Below are 22,066 nucleotides of genomic sequence, written 5' to 3' on the forward strand. Positions count from 1 at the left end.
AATGTTTGAGAAATGACTGAATTTGTCATGTTCTTATTCTTAAGCATTTTAGCAGTATTTAATTAGAACTGTTAATTATATGTGACCTTGGTGGATTAGTTATTGCATGGACATGTTAAAACAAGAAATATCTGCCTATATGAATTTACTTTTAAAGGAATAACAAATCTATGATTTTATCAGTATGGTTAGTATCTCTACAAATATAGATTGCATCCCTTCCACATCTTAGAAGATGGTTTTCATGAGTTGATGTGGCCACCAAAATGTAATTACCTGGTATCCAACTGGAGATAAGTATCTCCAAACTTTGCTACGGTGGTCCTTGAAGGACATCATCGGGTTCTTAGTAAAACATTCCAGGGCATATAGTCAGTTGGCATAACTTCTGAGACTCAAGTGTACCACGTCATCATGTAGTACTGTAGTATAGGACTTTAGTGAAAGAGATACAGAAAATATAATTATTACAAATGTTACCATTTAATCATAAATTGGCTTGCTGCAGTGTGCATTTGTCACAATCAGTAATTTCTATGTTACCTGTAACATTAAAACATTTTAGGTCTTTAAGCCTAGATTCTTTAATTAGCCTCCCAGTGCCCTAGTAACTCTCTAAGACTGTAAATTGCAGAGTAGGTACTGATCTTCATTGGTGAAGGAGTTTCCTCACTTAGGGGAGTTTAGTTCCCTTTGATAAATGAGATTCACAAGTCTCGACTTTGTCCTGTGTCTATCTGTTATGGAAATTTACAGGTTGTATGTGGAAAGGGAAATTTCAGAGGTCAGTTATTAGAATTACCACTTGATGAAAAAAGAAATTAACAAATTGAAACAGAAATCCTTGAATTGACAACATAAATCTCAGATAATCGAGCATATAAAAATAGAGGAAAGCTGTTTCATTTTTACATTTGGGATTGACACTAGTTGGGGTAATGCAATTATCAGATTTAATATCTTTGTGATTTTGCATGATTATTTTTTATGAGATAAGCAAGCCCCTAAAATTTCTTGAGGAATGATATATGAAAATGGTATTTGAGGCTACTAATTTTAGCATTTGCATACAGAATTGATTATAGTGTTGAGAGCTCTGTGTCAGGGTGACCTACAAGGGAACTTGAAGAATCTAGGCATTATGTCGTAAGACCGGGTTAAGCCTTACAATAAGGCCAGGCATGTAATCTAGACATTAGGCCAGGGCTAATATGGTGACTATTGAAAATATAGGACTGGATGGATTCAAAAGCTGCTACTGAGAGAGAATTGGCAACATTTGACAGTAGAAAGGTCAGAGGCCAAATAGAAGAATTTTGACCCCCAAGATTTTTGAATATTGCAGATGGAAGAGTATGTTTCTGTCATCAGTGAGGATAGATCAAAATCAGTGCCTGTTTGTGGGAAATTATCTTGATCATTTTGCATACATAGGCACTGATTTTGATCTTCCCCTCATCAATGGCTATATGTATATATGTATGTATGTATGTCTCTGTAAGTATTCTATTATATGATACATAATATGATTTGTGAATGTTCACCATAAATATCCCAACCCAGTATCTTCATGATAATTCTTCCTGACTATCTTCATTCCTTGCTCCTTTCACTTCCGAACTCAGTACATTCTCCTACCTCCTCCTCCTCCATCCACCTTCTTCTGCTAATAGTAATCAAATCAGCACTGCCATTCCTGGAGAGGACATGTCAGCCAGTTACCATAGGACTCCATTCCTTTTCCCTGTGTCTTCCTTGACCAAATTACCCTTCCCTGACCACTGTACCCTTCTGTTGTCTTCCTCTATTTGAGTGTAAGCTTCTTGAGAGTAGGGGCTACCTGGCTTTCTGTATTTGTATTCGAAGCATAAGTGCTAAAGCACAGTGCCTGGTATATAGTAAGTGCTTAATAAGTTCCTTTTCATTCATTTTCTTTTATTCAACATGCCAAGTTTGGTATTGGTAGGAATGTGACTATAAAGTAATGTGATTAGTTTTTCACAAATATGCCAGAATTTAAACATTCAAATGAATTTTGTCCCATTGTTCCCCAAAATATTTTTGGAATTCATTGGAATTATCTTCAGAGTCTGTGGCACATTTTAAAAATATCTTCAGGATAGCAAATCTTTTAGAGGTTAGATTTGCTTTATGGACACAGCTAAAAGACATTTGGAACCAAGTTTTATGAATAAGGTGAGTGATCAAGCCAGATGATATCTTTTTGTGCTAAAAAATGAAGGATGCCTATAAAATAATGTGACACTGCTTTGTGTGGCTCTTAAATTGACTTTGACTTATAATCTAGTACCTACCGTTTCCACTATACCACACTGCAATAACTTAGTGGTGGTATTTAAATATTTTCTGGTTGGGAAATAAGGATTTCAATTGACATACAAGTGATTTCAGAAGAATTTAAGGAAAGGACTAACTTACTTAGTGGAGAAGTCATTAAATGGGTTTACTATGTCAAATTAGTCATGCTCCCTGGAACATCACTGTTATGCATTTAAGTAACATTCTTTACAAATAACATATTAAAAGATGTAAAACTTAAAGTCCTCTATTTAAAACTTAGAGTTCAAAGAGCTTAAAATACTCATGCTGTATGAGTGAGGGAGTTGAGATGTGAGGAGGTTATTATTACTTTCTTTAATGCTTTGTTTGCCTCATGGGGAGGTTGTGAGAATTGCTATCTATTTACTGAGTGTTTTTTAAATGCACTGAACTCTCTGTTTGAAAGATATCATATAAATGCAAAAAATACATATATATTATGTGTCATTCAGCCAATAACCCACAGTAGTTACACTTACTGTTCTATGTGCATAATTAATGTTTTATGAACATTTTAATAAAATTTACCCTCATGGGATAGTATGACTTGTGGTATATATATTTATCTAGCTAAAACAAATTGTGTTATGTTATTGTTGAGTAGACAGTATGGTGTAGAGGACAGAGATCTGGCCTTGGAATCAAGAATACTTGGGTTCAAGTCCCCCCTCTGATATGCTGAATGTGTCACCCTTGGCAAGTATTTAATGTCTCAGTGGCCCAGGTAACTCTATAAGACTGTAAGTTGTAGAGAAGATACACATTTATCTTGGAAGAGGGGATTTCTAACCTGAAAATTCCCTTTATCAATGAAATTGCAGGTCCAATTATCAAGCTTATCCTGAGTTACTTTTAATTTCACTCCATTCTATAACCACAGACTTTATGCATAACACTGATTTGCCTTCTTTCAAGTTCTCCCATAGTTCACAGAAGAGCACTGCTAAAGGAGTATGGCTGGACTAGCAAATGTTCATCCTCATTAGCCAAAAAATAATTTAATATGTGTACTTTATTAACAGTCTTAGACTATCACTTTGTATTGTTAAATTTGGAAGGATGGCACATTTAATTGTAGTTGAGGGACTGATGGTAAAGTTCCTTCTGCTGTAGCGAGTCTATCTCTGTGGAGCTCCAAAGCTTAAAATGTCCCATTGTAATTAGGCTTCAAGTCTGGAACAGAAGAGGCAACTGTTATAGTTTGTATAGTCCTGGAATCAGAAGGCCTGAGTTCAAATCCTAGTTCTGTCATTTATTTATAGGCTCTCACTTTGAGCAAGTCTTTTTCAGAACCACAGTTTCCTCATTTCTTAAATGAGAGTGTCAGACTAAGTTATCTTTAATGCCCCTTCTGACATTCTTTTACCTTGAAAAGATGCTAGGGACGTGGAACCTTAATGGAGATTTTTGACCTATCTTAGACCTATCTGGATACCAGAGTTCTGTGATCCATGAAAACTATTCCTCCCCCCATTAGCTGTGGTACAGAATAAAGTTCTCTAGCCCAAGCTCACACTCCTAGGATATAGGTTCCCAGAAACCGCTTATCAGTCAATGACTACCTATCAAATAATAATGGAAATTTGTACCATTATTTTTCTTACTTTTTCTTTTATTTTTGAATTTGGATTACTGTCTATTGATATTTTTACTTTATACGGAATACTTTGATTACAGAATATTTTTTCTTCTCTAATAAGTATAGCTATTTTTAGTAACATATTCATTATTGTTAGACTTTTAGAAATTTGCTGTTACATGATTTCCCTAAATGTTAGACCTCCATCTGAATGTTTAAGCCTTCTTTCCCCATTTACTATGGTGTTTGTTCTTTTTCTTTTCTTGTCACAGTTGAAGCAGTTTTTTTCCATTTTAATAAAGCAACAGTAGCATTTTTGCCTTTGTACTAGTCTCACCTCATAAGTATAGAATTTAATAGTAGAATAATAGTAAATGAAGAAATTTTGAAGTACCAATACAGAAAAATCTTACCAACAAATTTGGTACTTGTCTTAGGAAAATGTGGTTAACCTAGACAGGAGCCATTTTTAAAAATGCTACCTTCTAGGTATCTATAACTCACAAACAGTCATTGAATGCTTACTTGTACTCTTCTGCCACATGTCATTGTCATGAGAATGTATTAGATTATAATACCTAATAAAGTTGATTTATATAATTCAAACTTAAAGTTAATGCTTGAATAATTTTAACAATTTCTTACTATTCCCAATAACCTTGAGTATGCTTCTCTATAGATCTTTGATTATTTCTAGGATGAATAATACATCATCATTACATAGATTACCTGTAACTTTGAGAACCCATCATTTGATCCTCAGATTAAATAAATACAGCATATGGAGTTGTTTTGATTTCCCTCCCGCGTACATGTTTGAGACTGGGTCTCTCTGTCTCTCCTATATTGGAAGCACAGCAGTCAGTCATGGGCCTAATTCCATTGCTCATTGGCTTTGACCTGCTCTCTGTCAAACATGAGGAGTTCTTCTGCTTAGGCAGCCTAGTGTCTCTCCTATGCTTCTCACTGTGCTAGTGCTGGACTTAGTGTGAACACCTCATCAGCTTAGCACACAACAACTCAGACCTCTCAAACTCAAGTGATCACCAGCCTCAGCTTTCCCAGCAGCAGGGATCACATATTACATATGTGTGTGTGCCACTATGCCTGGCTACTCCTTATATTTTTAAGGTCATTAGTTACAATTGTTTTCAAAATCTTGAAGAGAAGATCTAAGGTTAAATCATTTTCATCCACTTTGAATATAATCCAAACATGTAAAGTTCATTTTCATGATTTGTCTTTATAAAAGGAACTTCTATCTGAGTTCTCCTTTGATCACAAACTGTTTTCATGGGAAACTATTTCTAATTGTTTCCAAGGGTTCTAAAATGGCACCCAGCAGAAGACATTTTTTTAATTGGTGCCTTTTGTTTTTATATCACAGTTGTTTCTGGTTATAACAGAACTTTGTTTAATCCATATAGAGTGATCACCAAGGGTTTCTTTTTTACTTACTCTTTTATTCTGAATGAGAGGACTCTTACTTAAGCTCAGTCAAGTTTAACTAAGGTCCTGCTGTTGCTAATAGATATCATAGAAGAATCTTTTGGAGTATTAGCATGTATATAATGATGTAGATGTGGTTGATTGCCTTATTTCACTGTTGGAATACTGATTTTTCAACTCCATGGAATGAGAATGAGAACTGAGCTAGGCATATATAGCCATCTTATTCCCTCAAACCATGTAATTGTCATAATCATAATACAGTTTTTGACTTAAAGATTTCCCTCATCTCTTCCATCTATTGTAATCTTATGCATCCTTCAAAGCCTAGACCAATTGTATCTATTCCATGACCCCTTCCCCTTCAGACTGCAGTTAGTACTTTTTTTCTCCAGTATATATTATCTTATACTATATGTGTCATGTCCCCTACTAGATAGTAAGCTTCATGAAAATAAGAACTATCTCTTTGTATCTCCCCTTGGTCATCACTCTTTCTTTTCTTTTCTTTTTGTTTTTGGTCTGGACTTGTGATTTCCCTTAGCATAACAATTCCCTGCACTGATGGCGATCAGCAACTCATTCAGTTGCTGTAAGACAAAAAGTAAAAGGTTAAGTGACTTGTCCATGATTGTGCATCTTGTCTATATCGGAGATAGTACTTGAACCCAGGAATCCTGACTCCTGACCAGCTTTCTGTTCACTACACCAGAGGGTCAAACCTGGGGCTCATTGGGCCATGCACCAGAACCAGATTAAAATGTAACTGGGAAATGTCTAACGAAATAAAAACAAATACAACACATCATAGATAATATTAATTGATGGCTTCTAAATCAATATGTGGCTGTTTCTATTTAAAGTTGACACCACTGCAATACTTATATGCTGCTTCTTTGCCCTGCATGTTAGTAGGTGTTTAATAACTTTCTATAAATTTCCTTTAATTTAGATGTTTTCTTTTCATTTCTTAATTGACCGATATTTGTGAATCCTATAAAAGATTAGACTATTTCTTTTGGATAATTATTCATCATAGAAATTTCTTCCTTTAAAAAAGACCTGCCTTAGAATTGCCTATTCTTTCCCAGCTTCTTTGTGGCATAGTTCGTTTAATACCGACCTGGGATACAGGTTACCTGAATTTGAGTCTTTGTTCTGCTAATAATTAATCAATCAATGACAGCTATTTATTAACCTCTTACTATGTGCCAAGCTCTGTTCTATACACTGAGGATACAAATCCAGAAATGAGTGAGTTTCCTCCCTCAAAGGACTGACATTCTACTAGGCAGATAGAGTATGTTCATAGAGAAGTAGAATATGTATAAATTTAATACTCATGAATGGAGGTGGGAATTTAATAACTAGAGAAATTAGGAAAAGCCTTCTTGAAGGAGGTGGCATATCAGCTGAGCTCTGAAGGGAAGCAGAAGTTCTGACAGGCAGATGTGAAGTGGTAGAACATCCAGAAATGGGGGCCAGGGGTGGAGGACAGACAACGACTACAAAGGCTGGAGGCAGGAGATGTATTGATGTGTATGGATGGGGCCATTTTGGCTAAAACAGAATGCATGAGGGAGAGTAATGGGTACTCAACCTGGAGAGAATGGATGGAGCCAAGTGGTAAAGGACTTGAGATGCTAAAGAGAAAAGCTTGTATTTTGTTCCCTCCCCAAAAGGGCATTATCTTATGACTGCTTATTCATTCATTCTGAAATGAAGTTTTTCCAAGCAACATTCCTTTTTCTCTCCTCTAAGTACAACATGCATAAAAGTTTCCTTCTCAGTTCCAAATTCACTAATACCTTAAGAGTTTTTTATATTTCACTAGCTATATTCTTGTCATGGGAAAGCATATTTATTTAGAGGGCTTTGCTTAGAGAGAGGTCAGTTTTTTGGTTGATTCCAGAGGATAAGAGCACAAAGATGAATATAGTTGTTATCCATAAGGCTTTCACTACTCTGACCTAGGTCAGTTCCCCATAGTTGATATTATTCAATGGGTAGCCAATTTCTGAAACTTCTAGGTAGCTGTGATATTAGAGTGCTTGAAGAAGAAAGTTAATACTGATTCATTTTTAGTTTAACTTCACTTTTATTGATGGCCTTAATATGTAACTCTCACATTACTTGAGTAGAGAAGAAAGGAAATCATCTAATTCAAACTCTTCATTTTATAAATGAGGAAACTGAGGCTTAGAGAGGTTAAGTGACTTTGTTTAAGTCACACAGGTAGCAGCAGAGTAAGGATTCAAACCCAGGCCCTTTGACTCCAGAACTAATGTTCTTTCCCTTCTACCTTAAAGTTTAGTATGTAAGTAGCCATCTAGGTGGTGCAGTGGATAGAGCCTGGAATGAGGAAGACATGACTTCGGATCTAGCCTCTTACTCTTACTAGCTGTGTGACCCTGGGTAAGTCACTTAATGTTATCTGCCTCCTCATTTTCCTCAACTGTAAAATGGGATAATAGTAGCACTTATCTCCCAGAGGTGTTGTGAGGATCAAATAAGATGATATTTGTAAATATTAGATTTTAAATAGGGAGAGCAAGTAAAATGAAAGTTTCTTAAGGAATTTTTTCTTGTTATATGTTAGGGTAGAATTTTTCAGTGGTTATTCTTATAAACTTTTGCTGAATCATGAAAAGGAAATAGTTTAATCAAGTGAACAATAATATTAATATTAATACATGGTTAAGACTTTTTTTTTGAATCATAGGTTTAAAATTGCAGTGAGTGATCACTTGGGTACTGCCATTTTCCTTAATGGTTATCCAGTATTGGAACTTTCATCATTATCAATAACAAGAATTTGTTAAGTACTCACTTTATGTATGGCATTATGCTAGTTGTTATTGCCCTTCCCTTGCTGTGTTTGACAATAGCTAATATTATTTTAGAAATATTCATATAAGTAGAGTATTACTGTAATGCATTTTATTGAGTATATATTTATTGAATGTCTTAGTGTGCCAGGTATAAGCAGAATTGATAAAAACTTGGTCTTCCTTCTAAATAAATTTATATTTTAAAAAGGCAAGATGAATAATCAAACTACTTTTAAGATTTTATTGAAAACCTAGAAGGTAAGTTTTCATCTTGGCTCTTAGGCTTACTAGAGAAAATAGCTCATTTATTATATAGCACTTCAGTTGTATGATTCTTTGAGAGGAAGGAGGTTGCCTAGAGCATACACAGGTAAGAAGATAGATAGGTTTTTTGCGGGGGAAGGGTTCAGGTTTAACGTTGGAGATAACTATTCTGTTCATCTCTGACTCCTGATCCTGTTCCCGTACTCCTCCATCTCTTTTAGGACTTTATTCATTCAGTCATTCTGTTGCTCTGACTCCTTCTTTGCTGTCGACAAACCTGATTGACCTTTTTCTCTTCTTCTTGTCTCTGCTAAACCTCTAGAAAGAGTAATTGGCATCAAATATCACTGACAAAAGCTAATATACACAGTATACAGGGGAAGGACAAAAACATTTAGCACCAAAAATAAATGCTTAATTCATAAATAGTTAAAGGATATGAACAGTTTTCAAAAGATTTTCAAGCTATAATGACCACCTGAAAACAGTACACCAAATTACTTATAGTAAGAGAAATTCGTATTAAAACACCTCATGTTCTTTCATCTCGCCTCACAGTCATAATAGGCAAATTGGCAAAGATGACAATAGTGTTTATGGACTGTGGGAAAATCGGCACCTTTAGGCACTGTTAATGGAAGTTGCCCAACCATCCTGAATTTTGATTGGGAATTATGCAAGAAAAGTGATTAAACTGTCCATGCTCTTTGCTCTAGAAATCCTGCTGCTATTCATATTCTCCAAAATAGTCAAGGACAGAAACAAATGTCCAACATATGCCAAAATATTCATAACAACACTCTTTGTAAAAGGCAAAAACCAAAAACAAATTAGGTGTACATCTGTTGGGGGATAACTAAATCAAACTATGGTATATGAATACTTAAAAAAACAAATTAAAGAGACAGTGTGGCTTCGTAGATAGAGAGACAGCTTTGAAGCCAGGACATCCAGCTTGTAATACGTACCAGCTACATGACCCCAGCTAATTAAACTGGCAGAGAGGTAGTTGGGTAAGAGGCTGGTATCTTATATGCATTGTTAGATAAGGTTTCTGTATCAGATTTTTTTGATTAATATTTTTTCTTTGTCACTAGGGAGGGTTCAGTCTGGAGTTTGGTGGGAAATATCTATGATATAAAGACAAAAGGTATCAATAAAACATTTTAAAGAATAGTCTGTAGATTCACTACCTTTTACTTCATCCCTCACCTTATCACTTCTGCAAACTTGTGTTAATCCTCACTATTATGAAGGAACAACTCTCTCTAAAGTGTCCAGTGACCTCTTAATTGCTGGTTCCCATGGCCTTTTATTAGTATTCATCCTCTTTGACCTTTTTGTAGCATTTGATACTGACCACACTCTTCATGACTGACTCCCCTCTCTTAACTTCCATGACATTATAATTAATCATGGTACACAGATTTCTCTTTGTTCTCTTCTTACCAGTTTTAAAACATTGCTAATTTGTCTTCTTCCCCTGACTCTCAAGGGCCAAAACTGAATTTATCACCTTTCTTTAAAACTTGTCCCTTCTACCTTCTTAACGTATTTCCTCTTTTTGTTAATGGCATCACCATCTGGCTTTTGGTCAAGCAGGAGTTATCTTTGACTTTTTCTTCATCATCCCTATAACGAAGAAGTGTCCAGTCAAGTCCAATCACGTAAGCAAACATTTATTAAGCACCCAATACGTGTCAGGTCCTGTTCATTGTACCCCAACAATATCTCTTGAACCAGTCTTCTCCTTTCCACTCATTGTCACTGTCTTAGTTTAGGCCTTAATTACCTCTTACCTAAACTATTATAAGTCTCTCCTAACTGGTTTCCCTTCCTCTAGTCTTTTTCTTCTCTAACCTATCCTTTACACTGTTGCTAAAATAATTTTCTTAATACAAAGGTTATGTTCATACCATTTTACTGCTCAAAAACCTTGAGTGATTTCCTATTACCTTCAAACTGGCATTGGAGGCCCTTCACAATGTGGCCCCACCTCACCTTTTCTGTTTCCACTGTTAACTAAATGTTCCAGTCAAATTGGACTGCTACGTATTCATATCTCACTTTGTCCTTTCATTCTATCCTGTTATCACCATGCATTCATGCAGAGTAGTCCCCAGGTCTAGAATGTACTCCTTCCACATCTCTGCTTATTGAAATCCTTTTCTTCTAGATATAGATCAGGTGAGTCCAGCTGAGCTTTTTCCCTTGATCTCCTCCACATCTCCTCCCCACAACTGATCTTTCTCTTCTTATATTTCTTAGAGTACCCTTTCTTTGTTCTTGTCATAGTCTACCTTGTATCATACTCATTTATACATGTGTTTTATCCCTTATCTTATTGGATTATAAAAACCCAATACTCAGATGGAACTGTGATCTCATTGCTTATAATAGTCTAATATCTGCCTATCTATCTCATTTGACTCTTGGCCATCTTTTTCCCCTGGAAGTCCACCGCAGTGGTTCCACCTAACATGCTGTAGGCTTTCCTTAATTTATCTTGACATTGTAAGATACTTGTGGAACACTAGGCTATCTTCCTATTATGTCTCACCCTTTTCATTGCTGTCTGCATGATCCACCTAGCTGCCCCCCACATTCTATATCTTGAAGCCACATAACACCAGGAGAATATTGGTAATAGAAAGATGGGCCTTTGTTTCTGGGTGATGCTTGAGGTCATCAAAGTAGCTTTGCAATTTCCTTAAAGCAATCTGCCTTACTCTCTCCTCCTGTTTAATTCTGGGCCCATATCATTTGGCATTTGTGCTGTCTAGATATACATACTGATAGATAACTCTACAGGTTGTCTTTGTAACTGCATATTTGTAACTGCATCTGGGCAATAGGCATTCTTTTCTCATAGCAATTGTGGTTTAATCTGAATTAAACTGGGTCACAAAAACAAGAATTGTATGAGAAGAAACATCTGGAAGACTAGTAACAGCTAATCTGAGCTGAGATATCAAAACAAAGCTATTATTGTAGAAAACAGACAACTCTAGAAGAAAGTTTGAAGAAAGGGGGCACAGGGCTTGTTGCTGTACATGCTGTCATTCTATCATTCCAGAAGAACTTTGGGGTTCAAATTTAAACAGGACAGGTATATGTGTTTCAATCCTGTGTAGAAAGAATTCAGTATCATAACAATACCCTGTGTTTTACTAACCATTCAAGTATTTGGTAAGACCAGGACAAGGTCAGATTTTAAAAGTTAATGTATTCAGCATCTAACAGATTGAATGAAAAATGCTACATATTCCTTAAAAATATATATTTTTTATGGAACCAGTGTAGTACTAGCCATTAATCCAGGACCAAGGATAGTAGAACTTTTTTAAAAAAAAGTATAACAAGGAAAAATAGCTATATTGGAAAAACTTCAGCTCTTAAAAACATGTTTTCCCCCTTTTTGATCCTTAACCAACATTTATACAGTTTGGATCTATCTCTGCAGTTCTACATTAGTTTCTAAAATATTTATCAAGAGGGAAGTGGGGAATGCATTTACTAATATAGTCTTTGGATATTTAGGAAGAGGGAATGGCAAGAGAAAGTCAGTTCTCTGAACAGCTTAGTTTAGTCAGTTTCATTCTTATTAGCAGGGTCTTCAGGTTATTTAATCTTCTTCACTTCTTCAGTATGCTTGTCTTCTTATAAACCCTCCATTGTAGGAGATGTCTGTGTACCTCTCTGTTCGCTTCCATTTTGTGGATCAATTGTTCTTCTGCCATTTTCCCGAAGTTATTGTTTTCTTCAGTTGCTTTCTGAAGTTCTACTTTCTTAGCTTTTGCTTCTCAGCTAGCTTCTTCAAGACTTCAGCTTCTTAAGACTTGTGTCTTTTTTTCTGCAGCACCTAGTTTAGGAGTGGGAAACCTGCTGTAGTTTCTTCTGAATTTCTTCCAGAGAAAGCTTTTTCTTTTTTTAGAGGGTAGAGGGGAAATTCTGGCACTGCTTCTTGTGAACAGCTCAAATGCTTCCGTGGAGGCTTGCCTCTGTAGTTTTTTCAACTAGATATTAGAGGTCACCACAGTGAACAGAAGACAAGAATCTGGTAGTATACTTAAGATAGTTCATGTGGGGAAAGCCCTTCTAGGCTGGACTTACCTGGCCACACTCCCAACAATAAATGTTCTTCATCCACTTAGTCTTTCCTTCATGAATGATCAGGCCAAACTCTTTTGAGTGGTTTCAAATCTCTCCTGAAAGGCTTTTCTTTTAGTGTTCCAGGGCTTGTTGCAATCAGCACAATGTCATCCACAAACATGGATTTAAAAAAAAAACTTTGAAAATAACCTGCTGGTAGCAAAGCATCAGCAAAAAAATGAAGGCATCTTGAAGGTAGGATGTGAGGGGAAGAAGAGGAAGAAGTAGAATCTTAATAAAAGAAATATAGTTTAGAAGTATAGATTTTATGTTGTGTTTTCTACAGTGAATCTTTTGTTTCTTAAATATAGATTATTTCATTGCAGCAAAATTAGGCTATAATGCTTGTTCTCCCTTTTTTATTGCTATGCAGTGTTCTGCTATCACCTAGTTTAACTTTCTGATTTATCTCTGTTTTGTCATAGATTTATTTAGATTTAAGTTTTAGAAGTTAAGCTATGTAGTGCAGTGATGCAAAAAGCTAGTGATGAGGAAATTTTGATTTTTAGTCTTGCATCTTCCTCTAACTGACTGTATGAGCTTAAGCAAATCACTTACCCTCTGTGGGTTTCAGTTTCCCATCTCCACTTGAGGACTTCATGACCTATTAGGTCTTTCCAGCTCTACAATTCTTTTTTCCTGTCTTATGTTCTTAATAATGGGATCACAGATTCAGAGAAAGAACGTTTCTTAGAAATCATCTTGTCTAACCTCTTTATTTAAAAGATGATGAGCTTCTGAGTTCTGATTTGAGGGTTTCATCAGTGTTGTTAGCATTGCTGTGAAACCAGCTGATAAGATTGATGAGATACTATGCCACAGATTCATGCACTTCATGATTGAGAGCAGAGAATTTCAAATTACATAAAAAATCTGGGGAGGATTATAATATCAGTTTCCTGATTACAAACTTCCACATGGAGCAAAATTGTTACAAACGCATCCTGGTGGACTTATGTGATCTACTTCATGGGGGAGATTGATAAGGAGATTAGTGAGTGAAGTTATTATTCAATGCTCAGGCTCCTTTTTTGGCTGAGGAGTTCCTCAAGAATTTTTCGTGCATCTGACTGGATCTCTAAGCTTCTCTTTCTCTCTCCAAATCCTGCAAAGGTGGGACTTGGTGGAAATCAGATGGTGACTAGAGCAAGTGGTAGGCAGTGTAGGATAGGATGTGGAGAGCGTGCTATCTGAAAGAGAAGACAGTTGTAGACTTGCAAGTCCACACTTAGTGGACCAGTCTGACCATCAGTGTTCAGTCACCTGGGCCAGGACAGGGTTTTTAATGTCTTTAAACTTAAAAACCTCTCTGCTTGTTGGCTACTGTAAAGTGTCATTTTCTTAAAAAAAAAAAAAAAAAAAAAAACATAACTCTACTCCCAGTTGCTATAAATGGCCAATTTATAGCAAACAAGATTAATTTATTATGGCCTGGCTGGGCCTGGAACCAAAAGGCAAATGTTGAGGCAGTTAGTCAGTTGGCAAGTATCTGTTCTCTCTTACTCAATGCCAGGTGCTGTGTTAAGTCCTGGAAATAAAAATACAAGCAGAAAGATAGTCCCTGACTTCAAGGAGCTTACATGCCAATGGAGGAAGAGGATACATAAAAGGGAGCTGAATACCAAGAGAGAGGGGATGGTACCTGGTACAGGGGCATGGTAGTCCTATGATGAGTGAGCAGTGCGACTTGGAAGGAATGAAGACATGGTTGGCCAAGCCCTCCTCCTTAAAATGGAGGTTCAGGAAGGAATCTGCCAGTGAGTGAGAGAGGGCCCCCAGGAAAAGGTACTTTCAAAGTAGTCCAGGGATGATACAGTGAGCTTCCAGGATGAAATGCTTTGTATGGCGTGATAAAAAAAAAAAACCCTGTGGAAAGAAGTGAAGCTGCCTCTCCCATCCTACCTTGTTTTCCTGGACAGGTATCCTGGGAAGGTAGATATTAAACTACACTTCCTTTCCCTTTCTTTCTCCTTGTAGATTTCTTGGTCCCAGGGAAAGCTTATCTTTCTGAGATTTTCCTGAGGGGTTATTTTATTTTTTTTTTAATTTAAATATTTATTTTTAGTTTCCAACATTCACTTCCACAAGATTTTGAGATCCAAATTTTCTACCTATCTCACCCCTCCCCCCACCCCAAAAGGGCATGCATTCTGAATACCCCTTCCCCTAATCTTCCCTCCCTTCTATCACCCCCTCTTCTTTTATCCCCTTCCCCTTCTATTTTCCTGTAGGGTAGGATAGCTTTCTATACCCCATTGCCTGTATATCTTATTTCACAGTTGCATGTAAAAACAATTTTTAACATTTGTTTTTAAAACTTTGGGTTCCAAATTCTCTCCCTTCCTCCCTCCCCACCCACCCTCATTGAGAAGGCAAGCAACTCGATAGAGGTTATATATGTGTAGTCATGCAAAACACTTCTATAGTAGTCATATTGTGAAAAGCTAACTATATTTCCCTTCATCCTATCCCACCCCCTGTTTATTCTGTTATCTTTTTTGACCCTGTCCCTCCTCAGAAGTGTTTGCTTCTGATTACTCTCTTCCCCAATCTGCCCTCCCTTTTATCATCCCCTCCCTTCTTATCCCCTTCCTCCCTATTTTCCTGTAGGGTAAGATAGATTTTCATACCCAATTGATTGTGTATGTTATTACCTCCTTAAGCCAAATCCAATGAGAATAAGATTCACTCATTCCCTCTTATCTTCCCCCACTTCCCCCCCACTGTAAAAGCTTTTTCTTGTCTGTTTTATGTGAGATAATTTACCCCATTCTTCCTCTCCCTTTCTCCTTAATTTTATTTTTTAGATATCACCCCTTCATCTTCAATTCACCCTGTTCCCTCTATCTATCTACATATATATATATATTTTCCCCCCTCCAACTGCTCTAATACTGAGAAAGGTCTCATGAGTTACAAATATCATATTTCCATGAAGGAATGTAAACAGTTCAACTTTTATAAGTCCCTTATGATTTCTCCTTCCTGTTTACCTTTTCATGTTTCTCTTGAGTCTTGTATTTTAAAGTGAAATTTTCTATTCAGCGCTGGTCTTTTCATCAGGAATGCTTGAAAGTCCTCTATTTCACTGAATGTCTGTTTTTTCCCCTGAAGGATTATACTCAGTTTTGCTGGGTAGGTGATTCTTGGTTGTAATCCTATTTCCTTTGACCTCCAGAATTTCATATTCCAAGCCCTCCGGTCCCTTAATGTAGAAACTGCTAAATCTTGTGTTGTCCTGATTGTGTTTCCACAATACTTGAATTGTTTCTTTCTGGCTGCTTGCAATATTTTCTCCTTGATCTGGGAACTCTGGAATTTGGCTACAATATTCCTAGGAGTTTTCCTTTGGGGATCTCTTTCAGGAGGTGATCGGTGGATTCTTTCCATTTCTATTCTACCCTCTGGTTCTAAAATATCAGGGCAGTTTTCTTTGATAATTTCTTGAAAAATGATGGCTTTCAGGTAGTCTAATAATTTTAAAATTCTCTCTCCTGGATCTATTGGGGTTATTCTCTAGCAGTGGCTTGAAATAGGGCTGAAGTGGTGCCTAGAAGCCTTCAAAGTAGTTGGAACCTGGAACAGAAGCAGATACTTGTTTCATTCTTTAGGGAAGAGAAACTCTGTTTAGACCTACCTCTGAAGGATTTTTTCTTTCACATTGGTGCCTGTGGTAAAGGTGGCGAATCCTTCAGATGTACTTCTCCCCTGGCAATCCATACTTCCACCTCCTGCCCCTTACCTGGTTCTGCTGTTCTTGTACTTGCTATAACTTTTCTTACTCTGATGACTTCTCCACACCCTCATTAAAAATCTTTTTCTGCCTTCTTAGGAACTGTAAAGAGAAAAAAGAAAAAAAAAGATGATGACATTGAAGCCATAGAAGTTGTGAATTACCCAAGGTTCTATGAGTAGTTAACAGGGACAAGATTCAAGCCCAGATCTTCTGATACTAAATCAAGTACTCTTTCCAGTGTGCTATCCTGCCTTTTTTTAAAGTGTAATCCTGATTTAGTATATCTACATGGTTCCCCTTAGGACTTATTTTTAAATACAGTTCACCATTTGGAGGGGAAAAAGGATAAGCTGTAGCCAACATCAGGAAAGGTAATAAATTTTGACTTTGTGTCTCTGGAATTTGACAGAAGATGAAGTTAGGCTTAAAGTAGCTTTACTTTTCTAAAAAATGCTATTTGGATTATATCCTTTACTCATAAAGCTGCATTTGCTGTCCATGGCTAATAGAATGATAGTCTATTTTCCTAAGTTTGGTATTCACAATTTGCTACAATCTAGACCCAGCCTTAGTTCTCTTGTAGTAACCTTCCACTTCAGACAAACTGAATTGCTCTTTAGATTCCTGAACACTTTTTCTTTTCTTTCTGTGGCCTTCTTCCTTTTAGAATGCACTTTCTGCCCATCTTTGAAGTGGTGGTTGGATCATCCTTGCCTTATGAAGCTTTTCCAGACCAGCCTGACCCAAAATAGTCTCTTCCTCCTAACTTCTCAGGTCCTTGATTTCTTTAATTGTGAAAATTAGTTGTAGTCCAATTTTTCATAGATTTATAGATTTACAAAGTACTTCATATTCATTCTTTCCCATCATCCTCATGATACTCAGCAAGTCAGATAGCACCCACTCAGTTTCATAAATGAGGGCATCTCGGGCTCTAAGAAGGTAAATGACTTGTCCAAAGTCACATAGTAAGAGGTAGAGTTGGGACTCGATTCTAAATCCTTTAAATGTATGATTTGTATAAGACTCCTAGGATCATAGATCTAAAGCTGGAAGAGACCTTTGTGACCATCTAGTCCAAATCCTCCATGGTACAGATGAGAAAACTGAGGCCCTGGGAGGTTGTTACTTGCCCAAGGTAACAGAGCATCAGAAACAGAATTTGAACACAAGTTCTCTGACTTTAGTGCTATGTTCTTTATACCCTATCATGCTGCCCCTCACCACAATTCTAAATTATTTGTTTCTGCAATTCTAAACTCCTGGCACTTATTATTTGTACCATTTGGGAGGCAAATAATTGTAGATTGCCTTATTATGTCTCTTAAATTGTTTAAATCTAGTGGTGGTATTTAACTTTTTAAATTAGTCATCAAGCGTTTATTAAACTCCTCAAATAAAAAACAAAACAACAAAAATATCCCTTCCCCTCCCCCCCCCAAAACCCCACAGTCCTTGCTCCTAAGGAACATACATTCTAATGGGGGAGACAGCATGTAAATATCTAGGCACATGCAAGATATATCCAGAATGTATAAAGGAAAATTAAAGGAAAAGGCATTAAGCAGCTGGGGGAACCAGGAAAGACCTCCTGAAGAAGGTGAGATTTGAACTGAGTCTTGACAGAAACCAGGGAAATTAAGAGGTGGAGGTGAAAGGGCAGAACATTCCAGGCACGGGGCCTAGTCAGTGCAAAGGCATGGATGAGAGACAGTGTCATGTTTGAGGAACTGTACTTAGGCCAGTGTTGCTGGGATGTAGAGTGTGTGGAGGGGAAGAAGGTGTAAGAAAGCTGAAAAGGTAGGAAGGGGCCCGGTTATGAAGCACTTCACCTTCCCAAATAGATGGTAAGTTCCTTGAAGACAGGGACTGTGTCATATATCATTGTATGTGTGCCACCAGGGACCTAGCTCTCTGCTTTGCACATAGTATGTGCACCCTGAATATTTGCAGATTGATGTAATTACAGGTTGCATTGAGTTTAAATGGGTACTAATACTTTTTCTAAAGTGATTTTTCTGTGTTTTTCTGAGTTCCTATAGACCACTTTTGGCAAGAGGTAAGGAGAGAAGTTTCTTTGCCTTACTGAAATTTAGGTTCATATTTTTCTCCTAGAATAGAGGTTAGATTCAAGGATGCTCAATTACCTGCAAACTCTTTGAATGAGTGAGATTCCAACATTGATGACCCTGATGCTAATTACAGCTTCTGACAGTTTCAGACAGGCAGTTTTCGGGTAAGGACAAAGGGAGCTGGGTTCCAATTATAGACATTTCACAGACTAACACTCCTTTAGGCCCATTTAGCCAAAGACTAAACAATCTGATATTCTTTTACTTGTATTTTGCAACTTGATTTCTATTATTCTGTGATTTTAAAAAGTACCTGTGTTACAATCTAGTTTACATCCTATTCATGCTGGAATACAGAAAACACTTCACGTATTAACCTTAGGTATAAGTGGTTAAGCATAATTCTCACTTTCACTGGTTATCCTAGATAAACATTATTTTCTTGACAGACTTTATTTTAACTTTTTCTTTATCAACCGATCGTATCATCTCCAGAGAAAACAATCTCCACTTATTTCTATGGAAATTAGACAGAACGATACTGTTTTAAGTAAAGTTTACCTTTTCAATCCAGCACTATTAAAATTATTAGTGTATATTCTTAACCTTAATTCCACAAAAATAGTGGTTCTCATTTGCCTGCAGTAATTAATAAAATTTTTTCACCCAATTATGGCAGTTGGGTTAGATTTCAGAATTATTGCAGCATCTACAACCAAATTATAAATCTCTAAATAATAGAAAAAGAAAATTATTTGGTGCCATCTAAATAAAAGGGAAGCATTTTACATTAAACTTTTACTTTTTATTAGAATTCTTAAGGGATGTAGTTCTGAGTGTTTTGATTAACTCATCATTAATCAGAAAATACTTTGTTTCAACCCTTGTAAGAGTTTATAAACTGTATTAATCCACTTACTAGCTGTACTAGTATATGTACACCATAATTAAATCTTATATTAAGGATGTTCATTGTCTCTGAGTTGTCATTCTTAAACTCAATTATCATCATACAGACTGTGAATATACATATTTGGGGTGATCCTATAGGAACCTGAGGGCATACCCGTCAAGGTTCCTCCTGCTTAATCCCCAAAATCCACGGTAGCAGCTTGTTTGGTTGTTGCTTTCTCTCTGTCTTAAAAATAGAGTTCAGGAAGAAAAAAAAATTCTTAAATTGAAGGTTCTGATTAACATTTTATTGTAACAAAGATTTTTAAAATTAAATTTTAGCACTAGAAGGGATATTTAAGGTCTAGTCTGATCCCTTCATTTTATAGATGGGGAAACTGAGGCCACAGGGTAGTTAAATAACTTTGCTGATGTCACAGATAGTGATAAAACTACTTCTGTTTAATTAAAAATTAGACACTTCCCCACAAAACTAACACTTCAACAGAGTCCTGAATTTTGGTGGTTACCTTTGATTTTTTCCCAAACAGGTAGATCGACACTTAAGAAAGTTGGATCAAGAACTGGCTAAGTTTAAAATGGAGCTAGAAGCTGATAATGCTGGAATTACAGAAATATTAGAGAGACGTAAGTAAACGTTAAGGTTTTGAATAATGGAAAGAAGATGTGATGGTGTTGGAAAATTTGCCCCACAGATGCTTTTAAATTCCTCTAAGCCTTTTGGGAAGCTGCTACAAGGTTAATGAAGATGGCACTCTTTTAAGCTTAATATGGGTCCAACATTTTTGCTTGTTTTCAGGCATGGATACCTCAGGAAAGTAGAGAAGGTATGCAGTTCATTCACTGGTGCCTTTTCTATTAATGATTTCATTTTACTAAAATAATTTTGCTTTTATTTTTAGACTGACCTTGTATTTTATTTGTATAAGGATTTCCAGTGAGGATACTTCCTCTACCAGTGCAAATCTCTAACCATTCAACAGTTTAGTCTTAGAGAGTTGTATAGGGCACTGAGAGGTTGAGAGGTTAAGATCACATAGCCAGTAAGTGGCAGAAGCAGGACTTAAACTCAAATCTTTCTGACTCCAAGGCCAACTCTCTGTCCATTCCCCCCCCCCCCCCCCAGTTGCTTCTCATGTTTTTGTGATGTTTATAATATTCAGCATCTGCTTATAACATTAAGACAGCCAATTAAAGCAAAGACTAAAAGAAATGTAATCCCTTGCGTTAAGTACTTCTGTCACAAATTGTTACCAGTTGCACAATGGTACATGGTCAGTAAATGCTTATTGACCTACTGACTTATTGACTATACATTTTAAAGTATCTGTGTATTCTTAAGAGAAGATTATTCATTTTCCCTCCCTTATGGAAGTTTACCAGGACTTTGTTCTATAGCACAGGTTCTTAACCTTTTTTTTGTGTCCTGGACTCTGTTAGCAGTCTGGCAAAGTTTGTGGACCCCTTCTCAGAATCGTTTTAAATTATTGAATCAGAATTAGTGAAAATAAAGTTTTTTCCCCAAGTTCAAGGGGGTCTTTTTCCAGGACCTCTTAACATCTATCCACAGACCTCTTATTGGTCTGTAGATTCCAAGTTAAAAAATCCTCGTTCTAAAGGAAGCTGCTAGTTGAGTCTATAACCTCTTTCGGTATTTTAAAATGTAGTATACATTTTTGGTTTTATACCATAATCATTTCCCCTTGTAACAGAGTCAGACATTTAAGAAAAGCCAACTTACATTGTTTCCATGTTCTATCTGTATCTTTAGTCTTGTTCCTGTCTACTGAGAAAAGAGTATGATTGATCACTACTTCTCAGGGCCTGAAATTGATCATTAAAATTCATCAGAGTTTCATTGCCTTTTATTATGTTATTTATGTTTTTGTAGTCATTGTGTCTGTTATTTTCTTGGTTGTGTTTTTTCATTATCACTTCATACATATCTTCTTGTTTCACTTATTCTTCATATTCATTGTATAATAATGTAGTAATAGTCCATCACATATGTAAACAGTTTGTTTATTCATTTCCCAATAACTGGTATTCATTTTGTTTGTTTGTTTTTGCAATGACAAAGAGTCCTGCTAAGATGTTTTGTTACATATATGGTATTTAGCATGGAATCCCATTAGTGGGATCCCTTAGTGAAAGGATAAAAATACTTTAGTAACTGGTCTCATATAATTCCACATTATTTTTCAGAGCAATTTTTTTTTTCCCCACTAAACCTTCTTTGCCCTAATCTCTTCCTTGAGAGAAATAAACTGCTTTTTTTTTCTCCCTCTAAAGTCCTCAGCTTGCTTTTGGATTCCTTTCCTTCAGGAGCCTTTAAAGACTTTTTACAACGGAGGAGCATAACAAGGGTAGCCTGACTTAACTGAAACATCACTTCACAACTGATGAATAGTCCCCCCATTCCCATTTTACATTTGGCTTCTGCCAAAAATTTCTCACGATGGCTGAACCTCTTTTCTTTTTATTGATCATCTCAGTATTATTAAATTACCTAGAAAAAAACATATGTATGTGTATGTGGTGTGTATGTCTTCAACAATGAAAAAATGGTTGTCATCAAAATAAGAGTTACATCAGAATTTGGTATACCTCTGGAAACAGGTTAGAAAATAAAATCACCACCTTTCATATATAAAGGTGAATTTTTGCATTTATAAAATTGACTTGGATCAATTATTTGATTTATAGTTAGCATTCAATTTTGAGAGGGCCT

The 22,066-nt window shown here is 36.3% G+C and overlaps 1 protein-coding gene and 1 pseudogene across 4 annotated transcripts in view; one reads left to right on the plus strand and one right to left on the minus strand.

The window, feature by feature from the left end:
* ING3 (inhibitor of growth family member 3) overlaps window positions 1-22,066 on the plus strand; it is a 50,410-nt gene that overhangs the window by 13,004 nt on the left and 15,340 nt on the right. For 3 of the 4 annotated variants that reach the window (XM_027855185.1, XM_027855186.1, XM_027855188.1), the window contains one exon: window positions 19,866-19,962. In XM_027855185.1, coding sequence (XP_027710986.1) covers window positions 19,866-19,962 — 97 coding nt within the window. Of the gene's footprint in view, window positions 1-7,677; window positions 7,784-18,466; window positions 18,585-19,865; window positions 19,963-22,066 lie in introns of those variants that run through there. The other variant, XR_003568541.1, reaches the window with a different exon arrangement.
* LOC114038055 lies at window positions 12,049-13,216 on the minus strand (annotated as a pseudogene).

Source organism: Vombatus ursinus, unplaced genomic scaffold (assembly GCF_900497805.2).
Source record: "Vombatus ursinus unplaced genomic scaffold, bare-nosed wombat genome assembly UNPS02010788.1, whole genome shotgun sequence".
NCBI lineage: Eukaryota > Metazoa > Chordata > Mammalia > Diprotodontia > Vombatidae > Vombatus > Vombatus ursinus.